A 15,316-nucleotide genomic window follows, 5' to 3' on the forward strand; every position below is an offset into this window, starting at 1 on the left:
GGTGCTGACCGCTGCTGTGCATACCGGCCATAGAGAAGGAGTTAAAAGCACGGCAGAACGGCACAGATTCTGTCTTAGTGGCACTCCTCCATTTTATAGGAAAGATGCCTTTCAGAGGTTTCCTTTAGTTACCTTTACTACCATTATGAAGAAACCAACTTCCTTTGAAAAACCCATCAACATGGATATGACCAAATACTGAAAAAACACCATGTTTATTAAGTCAAATGCATAAAAAAAAACAGAAAGAAAGCACCATTGGTACAGAGCAGGGGTTGGGACTGTTGGCACTGCTAGACAGCGACGGCTGGGACGTCAGTAGAGAACGTGCATGCTTCATCTAGCAGATCCGTTCCCACAGCAGACACTGGACACCAGGAGGAACCCGCAGAATTAGCACAGGAATGGTAACCAACAGCATGAGCTGTGTGTTGAACAAAACAGCCCAATGAACAAGGACCTTTCGAATTCTGAAACTACCCGTGGGTAAGTAGACTAAACTGTTCATGACGTAATTCAGACTTAAAGCATCCAGGCCTTTCGTAGCTAGTCAAAGGGTGTGACACACAGCTTTTTGTTCAAATATGTTATTTCATTAGTAAATGGCAATATATAATGTTATTATAATATAATAAATGTTATTAATATTTAGATATATTTTCTCTTTCATGACAAGCAATGTGTTGGCATGTGTGTGAAATACTTTTGAGATCCATGAAAAGTCTGCTGCTGACTGAACTGAATGTGTGTGCAGATGGGAAGCTGTGACTGAGTGGTTTCCATGTTGTCGTGTGTGTGGGGCTGTGGGGTTTACCTGTGGTCAGGTGTGGCTGTGGGGTTCACCTGTGGTCAGGTGTGGCTGTGGGGTTTACCTGTGGTCAGGTGTGGCTGTGGGGTTTACCTGTGGTCAGGTGTGGCTGTGGGGTTTACCTGTGGTCAGGTGTAGGGGTGTGTGTGAGGGTGTGTGTGTGTGCACGCAGTTTACCTGTGGTCAGGTGTGTGAGTGTGTGTTCCATGGGCTCAGCAGGCAAGGAGATGCCCATGGCCTTCCTAATGCCATACACACTGCTCACATCGCCTGGAGCCACCTGGCTGGTCAGCTGGGCCAGGTTCTCTGTCACCTTCTCCGCTACACACACACACACACACACACACACACACACACACACACACACACACACAGAAGTGTAAGACAGCAGTCCTCCCACCTCAGCATGCACACACCAATTTCAACAGTCAGTTGACTGATCTCAGGTCATTGCAAGGCTGATTCATAGATGGAACAAATATTTATGGGTCATTTATAGTTAAGAGAAATTTGACTGCGTCCTTTAAATAAGTAAGCAAAGACACGTTTAGCCGAAAGGTAACAAACTTAAAATGGATTTATTTAGTATTAATTAAAAAAAAATAAAAAATAAAAAAAACTTATATTCCTGATCACACCAGCCAAGCTACAGGAAGCAACACTTAAAGCACGTTTAGATAATTAGGGCAAGACGACGACTCTTAGTGAGACCCACACAACCTAGAGCAGACAAAGCAGAGCAGAAATCAATGAAACCTGTAATAAACAAATATTGCCTAACTCAACAATCTCCAAGTTAACCCTTTAGTTAACTTAATCTGTCATTTTTTAAATTGATTAACTTATAAACTTTATGGGAATGCGTGTGGGATTTTAGAGCTATATAGACATTACGTTTAATAACCAACAGCGCTCATTGTATGAGGGGGAAAAAAATCGTTTTGGTTTTTCAGAATGACGATACTAGTATCAGCTTTTTCATTTTATGGGTAACTAACATTCATGAACATTTAGGAAGTGCTAATAGGTTACACTGGCATGGTTTGCATGTGGGCAGCTGAGGGTAGAACTGTGTGTGTGTGTATATACCTAGCTGCAGCTCTCTGGCAGTAGGAGCAAGCAGACAGATCGTGTTAGGGGGCTGTTTGGCACTCAGCCTCTCTCTCTGAGCTTCCTGCAGGCTCCGGAGCAGCATGGTGGTCTCGTCCAGCTTCTTCTGAAACTGTTCCGCTTCTGACACAGGAGTGTGGCGCGAAGGGGGGGGAAGACAGAGGCAGGCTCGAATAAGTCAGCCTCTATTCAGACATGGCTCGAGTACATCAGACTCCGTTCACACCCATTTTCACAGACCGAGCCTAGAAAACATGGAAGAATCGTGCACTGGATGTGCCTTTTGACGTGTCCTCACCCTCTGAACTGAAGCTCTCGGCCGGGAGGTTGAGACCTAAAACCGTCATAGAAGTGGGAGCCGACCCGGCGTTCCCGCAGCTGGAGTCCGACCCAACCACCTACAGGGAGGGAGAGGGTGAAACATTGTACATGTTTGCAAAAGGTCCCATACTAAAAGAAATTTTTATATATATATATATATATATATATATATATATATATATATATAAAATTTCTCCTCAAGCTTTTCTACAGTTGAAGCTTCTATGCATTTCACTCAGAAGACCATAATTAAAAAAAAATAAAAAAAATGTACCCCATAGTATTGAGCTGTGTGTGTGAGTTCATGGTAAATGTAACTAATCTTTAAATCTCTTTGGCTCCAGGTTTGCTGTTGAGTTAATAATGTTAAGGTATATTATTCTGTAACTAAAGTGACCGATTCAGTGAATACACTCAAACTGCGTGGAATGGGATTCTGGAACCAGTGGGTGTGTCTAAGAGCCAGGGGTTAAACAAACTGTCCCCCTGACACCAAGACATGAATACCAGAGTAATTTAAAATTGGCTTGCATCACTGCATAAATGGTAGTGCCATCCGTATGAGGAATACTACCATACACACACAGAAGACTGTGCTGCAGAATCCATAAAAGCACCAAAACATTCCCATATCTCTCACACACACAGCTTATGTTAATCAGCCGGTGAACAGCCTGACACCCCATCTTGCCTGGCCCACCTGGCATGTTACAGCAAGTGCAGGTGCTGTTATTGGTTAGATTATAGCACCATTATAGCCATGCTAGACAAGAAACACGCTCCAAACCAGCTGATCCAGTGGACTCTCTCAGCCAGCGACATCTTTGCCTAAACACAGGGAGCTGATTGGTGTGGCGTGGTTGAGCTTCCACCAACAGTCTCCACCCCTCTGGTGGAGATGGGAGAGAGTGTGCGTGCATGTGTGAGTGGTAAAGTAAATGTTTTTTCCACGTGCGTGCGCCTGAGAGAAGCCGGGCCAGCTTTGTTGACACAGCTGCCAAGGAGCCGAGAGAAAGGGATGGACCAGTTCACCCCTGTGTCAGCACTGGCTGCTTTACCCTGCTGCTCTGGTCTAAGACGTAGCGCTTGCAGGAGTCTCGGGCGCCCCACTTAGCGGGCTGGAGTCACATCTGTGCTTTCAGTCTGCTTGGCTTTATTATTATTGGGTTGAGCACTCTCGAGCTCCTTTCAAAGTTCACCATTCTTCAGGTGCAGGGCCGCTGCTGCCATAGCAACTGCTCTGACAGTTCCTATGCAGATCTGTCCTGTGGTGTTTAGTAGCTGTGTCTTTTGTGTGAGTGATGTGCTGCTCTTGGTTTGTTTTACCTCAGCATCAGCAATGTTCTTCACTGGCTCCTCCCGTTCCTGGGCTGTCTATAAGGGACAGGTGGAGTCCATCAGTGTTTCAACGCTAACAGACAAGACTAGGAGTCTATTTGAGGGGATTATTTATTTCCCTTTTACAAAGTCCTAGATCATCAATCACATTCTTGATACTGCATTTATAAAGGCAGAGAACTGATTTGAAGTCAGTTTTAGGGAAAGAGACTGAACAGGTGGAGAGCATCGACACTTTACCTCAATCTCTCCATCTCTGCTCTTCACTTTCCTCCTTCAAATCTCAACTTAACACACCAACACTTTTCATAACTTCTCTTATCCATATTTGTTAATTATGTTGTGTGCCAACTATTCTTTTTCCCCTCTTCATCTGTCAATGTAAAGCCACCTTGTGTCTGTGAAAGGCGCTATATACACTGAACTTGTGATTTAGAAAGGATCAATCAGAGGCACGTTGATTCAGTGAGTCGAGCAGAACCCAATCTGTTTGGAAATTCATACACACATCCTAGATCCCAGCTCTGAGAGACTTGTCTAGATGGTCAGCCAGGTCTTTGAAAAACAACAAAGACCTGATCCGTTGCTTTAAGCTCAAGGACATACTTTATTTCAACAGAAGCCGTTAATGAAAATAGCAGAAGGGAAGATGTTTATCACCACTGCTACCTTGTCCTCCTTCAGCTGTTTGTAGTGCTCTCCGTTGGTCAGCACGTCCAAAATGTTGTCAGCCATTCTGTTCATGTGCTCTTCAGACCTGGCCAGGAAATCTGCAGTACTGCCGAGTACACATGCACACACTTGTATTACAATCCTTATGGATTCTTTTATTGACTTGTGCTAAGCAATGCATACCTAACCCCCAGCAACCAAAAAGGAAATCTCTTCATAGTTTTTCCAATTAAAAGCTGCAAAAATTCTAGTGACGTGCGACATCAGTAGCCTGTATGTTAAGTGCTGAGAAGTGGATTGTTTTCCATAGTTATTGGTCTGATATTCACATTTCAGCGAATGAACCCAATAACCTGACTACAGGCCTTTTTTTTCTTAGACTTGCTTTGACGCACGATGATTCATGCGCAGAGCAAAAAAAAGTCTGCTTGGCAAATGGCGATTCACAGTTTGGTAAACGAAGAGACTTTTGCTACAAACAGAGGTACAGTGAGAGAAACGCAACGAGAGTTTTCAATACCAATAATATGATCTGCGATCAGGCCCGTGCCAGCGGCCTGTATAAATAACACGAGCCAACGCGGTACAGAGGCGTGCATGCCACCTCGCCAGCCCTTTACGTGTGTAGATTTCTCTGGAAAATCAGCAAGTAAAAAAATCCAGTCCTGGTGACTTTACAGAAAATGAAGTTAAACTATTTTTCCTTGTGACCCACTTTTAGAATTTAACAAACCATATGCTCACTGCACGTCACATGTGGATTACAGTGTGAACATGCAGCAACAACAAAAGGCATAGGTTATTGGTATCCATCACAATGAGATGTATAACATCATTCATTATATTGTATGATTTATTATATATATAATGAATGATGTGATACAGTATGGGAGTTAATTAACATCTCATCGTAGCGTATCAAACACACACATATATACTGAATTATGATGTTTATATACATTATATAATCATATTATATAATAGTATTGAATAATTCAAAATCGCTGCATCACTAGAATTTTTCTTACGGTCCCAGTTAAATTCTCACTCACACAGACATGTGCTCTCGCTCTCTCTATCTGTCTGTCTGTCTCTCTCCCCTCTCCCTCTCCCTCTCCGCACCCCCCGCCACACACACACACACACACACACACACACACACACACACACACACACACACACACACACACACGAGTGTGAAGTGATGTCTGTATGAATAGGTTCATTGATCGCGAGGGTGCTGGAATGCCAGACGGCGCCCTACCGAGACATGTGTCACAATGAAGGCTTCTGTGGGTGAAATGTAAAGGAACAACACCTTTAAAATATACCCTTCAAAGCTAAAGGATGTGAAATTGCACAGTTCTATCTACTACCCCTCTGTATTGCGTTATGTTATGGGTATGTTTGGTATGGGTATTACCCCACTGTATTTTGTGGTTGTTAAATTATTGATATGTTTCAGGGATTTTCAAGTTGTTACAGTATAGATATATTTCCTATGTGTTTACACAACAGATCTGGACATCGGTAGGCTTAGAACGGGGTGCAACAATGTACACACACACACACACACACACACACACACACACACACACACACACCTGTCTGAGCCCTGCAGGCTGGTCTCATCTCCATAGAAGGAGTAGATGAGGTCTGAATCCTCTTTGCTGATGTTGGCAAAGCTGGAGTCGTAGGCCGGGGCAAAGGAGCTGAAGGGCCCGTAGTTCATATACATCACTGGAAGAAACACGAGGCACAGGGACCGGGTTAATGTCTACTCTTAAACCCAGGGTTCTCCATCTCCCTACGCAAGCACCGGCACATGCCCACCCACCACAACACAGCACTAACATTCTGCAACAGTTGTCTTCAAAATCCACTGGCGGGTTTCTGGAGTGCTACAGCAGTCAGACTCTGGAGACAAAGGGTTATGATTCCTACAGTTTGTCCAGTACATATAAATACCCTTGAATTAAAGCCGACATTCTGCACTCTCTCACTGTTTTATGTCAAATCCAGAGTCACAAACACAGAGTCAAACCTTTACAACTGTCCAGTTACTTATGTAATCAACTGACCATCAGTGTAGAGTTAGTTACAGATTGGGTTTTATGTATGAATATACCTTAATTACTTGCTTGCTTAGAAAGTGTTGGAAATGGACATTTCTAGGCCTTCTCCACAACAGAAAAGGCTTCATTGGACATGGCTGTTATTCAGGCACTGACTGGAAGCACAAAGCCGAAACAGTGCCTCTTCAAGGGCAGCGGCGTGCGCATACCGTCCTCAACAGCACAAATAAAGCCGTAAAGCAAAAACCATACCCACATGACGCGAGTACAGACTGAATGAGCACATTTTGGCCAAATAAGCACATTTTGGGAAGCAAACCCTCTTCTGCGCGAGCCTCAGCCTTGGTGCGCGCCCTCGTTTCGACCTTTCGAGTTTCGCTCCTCGGACTCATGAAGACAGTCTCCAGAGGGCAGATGCTAGTCCCAGGAGCGACATGGTACCATGAGCACATGTCTCATTCACTGTTTGCACTTCCAAGTTTGGAACGACAGCATCCCTCCATAATCAGAAACAGATGTTGGTAAATCTATTCAAACACTGCTCCCGTTTCCCTGGCTACTCGCCTGCAGCCTGTGAGGACTGCTGTCGCTCGGCTCCCTGCTGTGGACGGCGTGGAAGCCTGAACCGCTGCGTCTTTCCTGGCTGGCAGACCTGCAGCGTCGGTGCGCGCTGGCGAGTCAGCCTCGGCCCGCCTCCCTCTTCCTGCACGCCAGAGTTTTCAATCGTGAAAACGTGCACGCCGTCCTCCCAGTGTGATCAAAGGCATCGGTTGCCAGTGGTTACAAATGACGGAAGGGGCTTAAAAACGCCCAGCTCTCGGGAGGTTAAATGAAAGGGTACATAAAAATAAAAGTGTTTTATGACTGCAATTGTCATATACTTCCAGGGCCGAGCTATGATCGTTATTAAATCATCTCGCTGAGAAATGGGCTGAGTGAGTCAGGCGCTCGGCGCAGCCAGGCTTCTTCCAGCATGCAGCTGGACGGTCCAATCATTCCATGTCATCTGATCAATTTTAACTGGGTCTACCACACCCTCCCCCATGAGCCTGTTTGAATGATTCACTTCCTGGTTATTGTTAGTAGCCTGTGAATCAAAGGAAAGACAAACACCTTTTTTGCACTGAAATAACAGGCCATGTACATGCTCTTTGCGTACTGCAGCTGCTAGCGTGATTTAACTGCCATGCGGAGCACGCAGGCCTTTGCCAGGAATCCGAGCTGCCGTGGTCCGAACGGTATAGCTCGCTGCTCGGTTAGACAGGAACCTTGCGTGCCAAGTGCGAACGTTTCTCTGTACTCGCTGAGAGACAGCTGGGCTCCCTTCAACCCACAGAGTCCCCTCCAAAGCCAGTCATGTGCGCTGGGACGCAGCACTACCAGGTCTTTTCACAGCAGATGTAGTGGGGCTGCATGTGAACGTATTACCTCGTGCACACTTGTGAAATTATTCCAGACAAGCAATGCTAGCCTACTGTACAACTGCTTAAGTCACTGTCTGACTCCAGTCTGAGGGAGAACTTTGCTGTGACTATCAATTCCATACAGATCTTGTTTTTTTTTTACTATTTAAGATCATGCACCTCTCATTATAGAAGGAGATTCCTTGTGAAAAAGAGAAAAAATGTGGAAACCAGCATCTGAAACCTGAGTGCATCTGAAACGTCTGCAACGTTATCTACTTGTGCCTGATTAATTTCAGTTTGGAATATGACCCAATAACAGCTGGAACATTTCCTGTCAAAGGACAAAACCCCCTCGCTTGAGTAACACATATCCCCAAACACGTATCCCTTTACGCATAAATGATTTAGATGAAGTCTACAAGCAGATTAAAAACAAACAAAGAAAACAAACAATGATCTGTGTGTGTGTGTGTGTGTGTTACCTGGTGTGACTCTGTTTCTCTTGTCCTCCTTGAAACCCTGCAGGGTGTTTACACCTGTCTGCAGCCTGCTACCCAGCATGCCCAGCTTCACTGAGCAGTACCCTGGATCTGACCGCACGGAACCACACGCACACAGGTGCACAGGCACAAACCAACATCAGCTGGGTTTTTTAAGTTGAAAATACACTAATAAAAGAATTATTTAGGGCTTGATACAGTACATGACACCAGCACTTTAAGCTACATCTCTAGGTACCAACATTAAGCACCTTAGTGATTAGAACTATACATGTTATGCATGTATGCAAATTGATATGCAAATGTAACCCCTCCCCCGTCACCTCCGGCACTGAGCTCAGCTGGGTTCAGGATGGCCAGGGTGGTTGTACCATCAGTCTTCCTCCGGTCAAAGTCCAGCTGGTACAACACAAAATCCATCACTTAGAAAGACAAGACACATATGACAATGACTGCATGGTCAAATGAGAACCACCATAAAAAAACGTTATAGTGTCCGTTAACTTTCTCGTTAATGAAAGTATAATGAAATGAATGAATATGAATACACATTCATTTACAATTATAGTATAATAAATGTCAAACATCTCAACATTTGAGAAGCTTCGCTCACTCAAAGAACATTTCTCATTTGCTGCTGCTGTTCACAATAAATGAGCCAACAAATTGAAACTTCGTCTGCTTTAAATTTTCCACAACAGCAAGCTCCCCTTCCGGAGCACCGTTCCATGGCTGAACTTCCGAATATTCCACCTCCGAAGCACTATTCCAGGGCCCTATAAAGGGGCAGGCAGCGAGGACGCTGCCCCAGGTGGAGCCCGGTACACTGGCTCTCTCACCTCACACTGCAAGCCCCTGCTGGAGAGTTTGCCCCCAGACTCCTCAATGATCTTCTTAATCTCCTCCAGATCTCGCTCAGCCTGGTTCACGCTCCTCTGGGTTTCCTCTTTGCAGTCCTTGCTGGAGACGTCCCCGGGGCACAAGAGGGTGGCTGTCATAACTTGCACTCCAATCATCATCAGTCAGGATGCAGTTAAGGTTTAGGAAGCACTCAGGCTACTCACTGCATTACAAAAAATCTAATATGGACTATATATGCAACATTTAAAAAAACATTTTCAAGGTTCAACATCAGGTTGAAACTGTGAAATCAGCCAATTATTATGACATCTGTAATTTTAAATTACTGCAATGTTCAATAACATATTTCTTAACTAAATGACACGCTGATATTCCTGTAATTTTCCCCCCCTCTAATTGCGCACTGCCCCACCCAGGCAAACCATGAGCAAGCAGACACTCCACATTCCCAGACAGTATTTAAGCAGGGAAGAAGAAGTGTGTGTTTGTAGTGTTGGAGGTAGCAGTGGGAGCACACCACACCGTGCCGATTTGTAGGGTGAATGCCTTAGATGGCACACAAGTCTCAACACGACTTCCCACATTCCAACAGCTGTTTTTGGAGAGAGAGAGAGAGAGAGAGAGAGAGAGAGAGAACGAGAGAGAGAGAGAGAACGAGAGAGAGAGAGAACGAGAGAGAGAGAGAGAACGAGAGAGAGAGAGAGAACAAGCTCACAGCTGCTGAGGAGTGTTAGACAGGCTCTGACTAAGGAATTAAACTCCTCCTGATCCAAGACCTGCTCCACACCTGATTCCAGACCAGTTATTCCGTCAGCTGCTGTGTGGTATTAGGAAGAGTGAGCTGACCCTAGAACAGAGTTATCTGCTGTGTCAGTATTGTACCTGGGAGTGTCTCTGTTGGTCACTCTAGGCGACTGAGAGTTGTCACTGGTATCCATCGGCGACGACCCCTCTTTGGTGGGGTCACCCGCCAAGCCCTCTTCTGCCCCTTCCTCTACTGCCCTGCTACTAGGTGTCTTCAGGTCTGCCATAAATTCAATACTCTGCTTCAGGCTCTCAAGCCTCTCCTACACACACGCACACACCCCAGGTAAGAATCGTACCACAGTTGCTCAAATGTACATGTCAAGAAAATCTCATGTTCCAATCTTATGCAATAAGATAGATCTTCAACACAGCACAGTGCTTCCCCCTAGTGTTTGTGCCAGAGCACTGCAATAAAGCCCTAAAGTACCCAGGGAAATGCCAGTACATTTGAGCGGTTTTGCATGATGTTGCAGGTGAAGGATAACTCACCGGGCTCAGTATCTTCAACCCAGAGTGGAGGAGTTTCTTGGCTGCCTTGTAGTAAATTGTGTCTGGCTTGTTGTAAATCATAGCATTCCCGCACATGATCTTGAAATCCGTCTGTACGACAAGACCCACGGGCATGACAGCGAAAAGGTCATAAGATAAAGTCTCACCTGCTAAAATAAACCCCCCTGTACATGTATGGAGTTCAAACAGATGCACTCCAGCTCTGGTTAATACCTAAAATGGACCTATTCCTTAGGGACGAATGATGGCACAAGCAGAGTTGTATTACCTTGAGCTCCTCCAGGGACTGGTAGCACTCTCTCTTCACCTTCTCTTTCATGGTGCTGAAATCCATGGGCCTCTTTATGATCAGAGAGTATCCAGGAGCGATGAGGTCAGTGACAGGGAATGAGAAGAACGCAGTGGGGTCTTTTCTGCAAGAGACCGAAGAGTTTGATCTAGTCTCAGAATGATGCGTTCATTTCAAGAGCCAGGGAATATGCAGCAGTTTGCTTTAAATGAAGTTTCACGTGCACAACAAAATCTTCTGCCATATCAGAACACAGGATGTGATGCACTTTGGAGGTAGTGGTGTGCTTTCAGCTTAACAGAAGTAAGAGCACCAAGCTTTTAAGCGGAGTCGCAAAGGCCACACGTAAATATCCAGGTTTCTAAGATCAACAGGGCACCCAATAAAAAACGCACTTAAAACGTGATAAAGCCATAACGTTCCACTTTTAAGTGTACCCACATGGTCCGAATACTGACAGTTTAATAACCGTGCAAGGCCAAGGAGTTGTGTGGTCTGCGCTCGGTTTTAAAATAGACCTTTAGCTTGACCTCCATGATGTAAAGTCTCACCAAAATACCAAACATTGCGTGTAAATTGGTCATACCTCTGTAATTGCCTGATCAGCTGGCTCAGTGCCTCCTGTAGTGGAGTCTGTTCTTTTTCTGTTTACAAAAACACCAAAAAAAACAAACATGAAAAACATGATTTCTTCAAACTCTGAAGTCAACAAGAGAGACACTGGGTGTATCACTACCTTCTGTTTTAGCCAGTGAGGGAGTGAGGGGTTTATCCTGGGATATATCGGACCGGGCTGGAGTTCTGCTGCGCTCATCCCACTCCATATCCAGTATTTCCTGGCCTTTCCTCTTTTTTGTCATCTGCACCCACAACATACAATGCACCACCATGTACTTCTTAACAGGATGCACAACCAAACATTTATGCAGACATGGCAATCAAACCTTCTTTTTTATATACATTTTCAAAAATGCACCATGACAAAATCACTTCTTGCCTTTTTCCTTTTCCTGTCGTCCCCCGGTGAGAGCGGCGGGCTATCCTTATCCCTTTCGTCTTTCTTTTTCTTCTTCTTTTTCTTGTCCTTGTGTTTATCGTGATCTACCTGCTCGTCATAAATGTGCTCCAGACTAGAGCCTCCTGTGGTAACTTCATTCCCCGCCACCTTCAACACGAGTCTCAGAGGTCTCTCCACGTAACCTGTTCACCAGGCACGGAGGAAAGCCACAGTGTACGTAGACACGTTAGAAACAGCATGGCCACACTTCACAGAGCACACAAAACACTGGGGTACACGCCAGCTGGACCTCAACAGCCCAAGTAGTCTTAGGACATATGACCAAACGCCTCTCAGAGGTCTCAACAGCCCAAAGAGCCTTAGGTCTACAGCAGACAATCCAACCTTTGGTAACGCTTGTAATCTACCTCACTAGTTATCATTTTTAAAGGTCTAGGTTAGAAAGTTAGCTAACAAACAACTGCCTTCTCGAGCTCTCGCTAGCCAGCTAGGTAAAGCCGATGGTCCCAAACATCATATCGGACATCGTGCAGACACACTGCAGCCTGAACAGCCAGATCTCCATAATAACATCAGCGTTGTTTAAACGACTAAATCCTGGTTTAGTTTTAGTTTGGGGCGATTAGCATTAAGCTAAGATAGGAACCAAAACAGCCTGGCCGGCGAGCTAGCTAACGCCAGAGAAGCTAAACTAACGTTAGCTACCACAGGTGAACTCGCTAGCGTTCCCCAAGTAAAGCTCATCCTACCGTCGTATGCGTGTTTCTCGGATTTGTGCTTTTTATGCTTTTTGCCCATAGTTTTGATTGACCCCAGATGTCCAGGCAGGTCAGTGTTTGACCAAGCGCTCCTCTTGTTTGTGTTCGCTAAGCAGATTTGTTTCTAGAGCTCTTCTTCTCAGTGCTGCTGGTTTTGAACAGCGCCCACTAGCGGTGGATGGTCCGCACAGCGACTGATGGCGCATAGAGATTATTTTTTATTTTTGACAGGCAGGATTTAAACAAATTAATTCGTCTTATATGAACAGTTCCATGCTTACTAGTTACAGAGTGCAGGGGTATTCAGTCAATGTTTGTCCTTCGCAGTGAGGTGGAAACCTTTTTATATTTCGGCTCTAGGGGGTAGCATTTCCATATTTTCTCATATGAGGATACTTTCAGTTTGACTTTGCTGGCTTGAACTAAGATATTCACTAGCACTGTGATGTTCCTTTATGATATGTGTCATGATATCAATACTGTAACACTAAAGGGCAACTTTAATCACTGAATTAAACGCAAAGCTGGCAACTCAAGAAACTACTAAATGCTTCTTTTAGTCTTTCTATGTAAAATACAAACAAACTGCTGAACACAGACTTAATGGCTAAGTCTCAACACATCCTCACTCCCTATAAAGAGTATAATATAGTACAAAAGTACCAAATAGATGTTGTTCATGATATAGGGGGTCTTTCTGAGTCGCCCTTAGGTCTTACTGTTGGTCGGTAGGCTAAAGGTTGTCGGATGACATTCCTGCAGAATTCAGTGTTATCCATGCTATATGCGAACTGATTCCGCTAGCTAATTATCGAGATATTCCACTGTTTCTCGTCTTTATTCAGTTTTTTTTTTCAACTGATTAATTTCATGCTTTCTCAGGGCAGTCTGCCTGTAGCACTCACACACGTCTTCACCTCATTGTACAGATGTTGCTCAGATTCCCATATGGGAAACGGACTTCCCGGGTGCTGCTTTTGCCATAGCACGCCATCAGGCTAACATAAAGACCACTTCGATTTATTTGTTTGTTTGTTTGTTTGTTTGTGTGCCCTGAACAGCTCTGACAGTGTGTCGGCGAGTGTCAGGGATCTGCAATGTGATGTTGTAGTTTAAGTCCACACTCACTCTCTCTCTCTCTCTCACTCTCTCTCTCTCTCTCTCTCTCTCTCTCTCTCTCTCTCTCTCTCTCTCTCTCTCTCTCTCTCCCTCTTTCTGTCTACCATGACGGACTAGAAAATGGAGCTCATCTGTACAGTGCACGGTCGTTACAGAGCCAGGGGTGATATAAAGACTTAGGCGTGCCGGTTGCTTACACACCATTACAGCTCGCATGTGCAGTGGGGAAACTGGTTAAGTGGCAGCTGCGTTATTCATGCAGGCCAGATAGTGCATTCTTTGAAGCACATTCCAGCTTTTATGAATGGCCTGTTGAGGGATCCAGTGCTCATATTCCAAATTTCTTGGAATGAAAACAAAGGCAGTCCGTCCAGCTGCCATTATTCCGCCCATACCTTGGCTTGGATCAAGGGGAGGTTCCAATAGATTGAGAGCATTGTCAGATGGGTGATGGGGTTTTTTTTTCTTCTCATGTGCTCCAAAGCGCTGTTTGACCAATTACTGTGAGATTCCACCAACAGTGCATTCTTGTGTGTCCTTATTGTCTGTGGAGGACAGATTTTTGGATGGATCTCTCATTGGAAAAAACGCAGACTTAGAGAGAGGATTGCTACATTTGTCACAGTTGACGTTTCATGGATGGCTGGATTTGCCGTTCTGTGTGCATGCAAAAACTGAGGGAACACCAGAAGACAGCCCAAGAGATGCAATAGAAAGCAAGGATTTCATGTTTGCCTATAGCTTTATAATGGCATGGGAAAGACACATCCTAAACTAGTCCTCTAATTTGTCGTTTTTATCTATTGCTGTAGATAAAGCAGTTTACATCTGACAACAACCAGGCTGTTGTTTTTTTCTTCATGAAGCACCTCTGAAATTTTCTAAACACACACACATTCTGCACAGCCAGAGTGAACACACAGACCTAGCCAGAGCGTGGCTAACCCTAGCCCTTTGTTGTTACAGTTATAGGACACAGTGATGGTTTATGATGTGACCTTAGTTGGATCCCGGGTCAGGTAGGTTTGATTCCCTCTTTTGACATGCGGGTTCAGTTCACATGAACGCTTGCGCCTGTCACAGTGAAGCCTTTTCGAGACAGAGTGACGGGGTACCAGATGTTAAGTGTAATGAGTCACTTCCTCTCAGTGTCTGAAAATCTTGCGAAAAGTGAGATTGTTTCCCTGAGCACAAAATGTGGAAGCAAGTTTGCATCTTCAAAAGGGCAGTTTGAAATTCTCAACTTGCCAACTTTGTAGTTCGTGATAGCCTGGTGCTGAGTAGTTAACCTCTGACACAACACCTGTTACAAAGGAGCTACTATGAAAGGACATCAAATAAATCGTCCGCCTTTCACTAGCTTTTCTGAGCCTCTACTGCAGCCAGATCTGCTCATGTAATTCTATACTGAACGTAACAGTTGATGCTAGATCAGTGCATTTGCACCGGGAAGGAGGATTTATCTGAGGTGTGAACATGTAAAACATTACTGAGATTTGTAATACTGATATCAGAGAATTTTAAATATGCAAATAAGCACTCACCAGTGATGTATTTATTTATTTATTTATTTATTTTTATTTATTTTTAATTGTGCGCAGTGAATATGCTGGCCAATGCCCAACATTCTAGAGAAATGCCTTGTGGGTCTTGTGATGATTTAAAGCATTCACATGAAACAAATGTAAATCGTTTTGGTTAAAATGATGCAACCAAACCTTTAA

At 44.5% G+C, this 15,316-nt stretch overlaps 1 protein-coding gene across 2 annotated transcripts; it reads right to left on the reverse strand.

Moving 5' to 3' along the window:
- Positions 1–196: 196 nt before the first annotated feature.
- On the reverse strand, positions 197–12,620 carry brd7 (bromodomain containing 7). Of its 2 annotated transcripts, none has more exons than XM_027016232.3 (17): positions 12,465–12,620; positions 11,695–11,897; positions 11,434–11,557; positions 11,284–11,341; positions 10,677–10,821; positions 10,388–10,498; positions 9,974–10,158; positions 9,070–9,190; positions 8,554–8,629; positions 8,213–8,320; positions 5,854–5,989; positions 4,247–4,355; positions 3,566–3,613; positions 2,217–2,316; positions 1,898–2,041; positions 986–1,129; positions 197–367 (listed from the first exon to the last, which is right to left on the reverse strand). In XM_027016232.3, the coding sequence occupies exons 1-17, from the start codon at positions 12,511–12,513 to the stop codon at positions 294–296; spliced, it is 1,935 nt and encodes a 644-aa protein (XP_026872033.1). In that variant the 5' UTR covers positions 12,514–12,620; the 3' UTR covers positions 197–293. The 2 variants fall into 2 exon arrangements, with proteins under 2 accessions (XP_026872033.1, XP_026872032.1); XM_027016231.3 differs by having other exon boundaries at positions 197–424.
- Between the last annotated feature and the right edge of the window lie 2,696 nt (positions 12,621–15,316).

This window comes from Electrophorus electricus, chromosome 23, assembly GCF_041902795.1.
Source record: "Electrophorus electricus isolate QZ-2024a chromosome 23, ASM4190279v1, whole genome shotgun sequence".
NCBI lineage: Eukaryota > Metazoa > Chordata > Actinopteri > Gymnotiformes > Gymnotidae > Electrophorus > Electrophorus electricus.